This window comes from Chiloscyllium plagiosum, unplaced genomic scaffold (genome assembly GCF_004010195.1).
Source record: "Chiloscyllium plagiosum isolate BGI_BamShark_2017 unplaced genomic scaffold, ASM401019v2 scaf_79746, whole genome shotgun sequence".
Lineage (NCBI taxonomy): Eukaryota > Metazoa > Chordata > Chondrichthyes > Orectolobiformes > Hemiscylliidae > Chiloscyllium > Chiloscyllium plagiosum.
The window spans coordinates 1-1,019 of NW_025116546.1; the positions used below are offsets into that span (position 1 = coordinate 1).

A 1,019-nucleotide genomic window follows, 5' to 3' on the forward strand; every position below is an offset into this window, starting at 1 on the left:
GGGGTGATGGGGAGGTTCCTTCCTGTTGTGGGAGAGACATAGACCAGAGGGACACCATCTCATGGGAAGGGGGTCACCCACTGATGGTGGAGATGAGGAGGGTACCCCTCCCTCTCCCTCTCCCTCTCCGAGGGGAGTGAATCTGAGGGCTATCATTCCTGAGGGAGGGCTGTGGGGGCCTGGGACCTGGAGTGTGTTCAGGGCAGAGAGAGAGAGAGAGAGAGAGATTGTTCCTCAGGGAAGGGGAGCACGGGGGAAAGCGCAGCAAAGTGGAGCTGAGGGTGATCAGCAGACACCAGGCCGTTCGTCGCCCGTCCAGCCTGCACCCCCATTCCCGATCCTGCGGCAGTCAGCCGAGGTCCTGCCTCCTCCGGTTCCCCCCTCTCTCCACCCTCAGCTGCCCCCAGGGCCCGGACGGGGAGTCACCTGTAAAATCTGCTGGAGCTGCGATTCGTGGGGGTCCATGTCCTTGTCGTAGCCCAGGTCAAAAGCCTGTAGGTTGCGTAGGTAGTGGCTGTTGTAGGCCTCAGGCCTGTAGTAGGCCCAAGGGTTGCGGAGGAAGGCGGCCATTTTGTCTGGCCCCGGGATACGCCAGGTCAGGGGGACGCTGGGCCCGTAGTAGTGGAAGCTGGACTCAAAGAGGGAGGCAGGGTGGCGCAGGATGGTGAAGTAGACGCGGTCGACGGGCAACAGGCCCCGGAGCTCGTCGCCGTGGAAACGCATGTGGCTGGCGATGATGTTGTAGCAGGATCCCGGGGTATAGTCGGATACCGCCCGCCGATGGAAGGGCCAAGGGTACTGGAAGTGGCTCTGGCCCGAGGGGAAGGCGAAGTTCAGGCCGTGACTCTCGCCGTAACGGAACAGGATGTTGGTGATGGTGCTGCTGCCGGCTTTGTGGGTCTTCAGGAACATCAGGTCCCACCTGGGCAGGCACGGAGGCGAGCTGGAGGCTGCACCAGGACGACTAGGCCGGGAACAGGCCCGAGGGGCGGGGGAGCTGGGAAAACAAACCGCACGGA

The 1,019-nt window shown here is 63.1% G+C and overlaps 1 protein-coding gene across 1 annotated transcript; it reads right to left on the reverse strand.

Annotated features, from left to right (window-relative positions):
- Positions 1 to 426: 426 nt before the first annotated feature.
- Positions 427 to 912, reverse strand: LOC122544809 (galactosylceramide sulfotransferase-like; the record flags this gene model as incomplete). Its single annotated transcript, XM_043684131.1, has 1 exon — positions 427 to 912. A coding segment is annotated over exon 1 (486 nt), but the record flags the coding sequence as incomplete, so codon positions are not given.
- Positions 913 to 1,019: the final 107 nt, after the last annotated feature.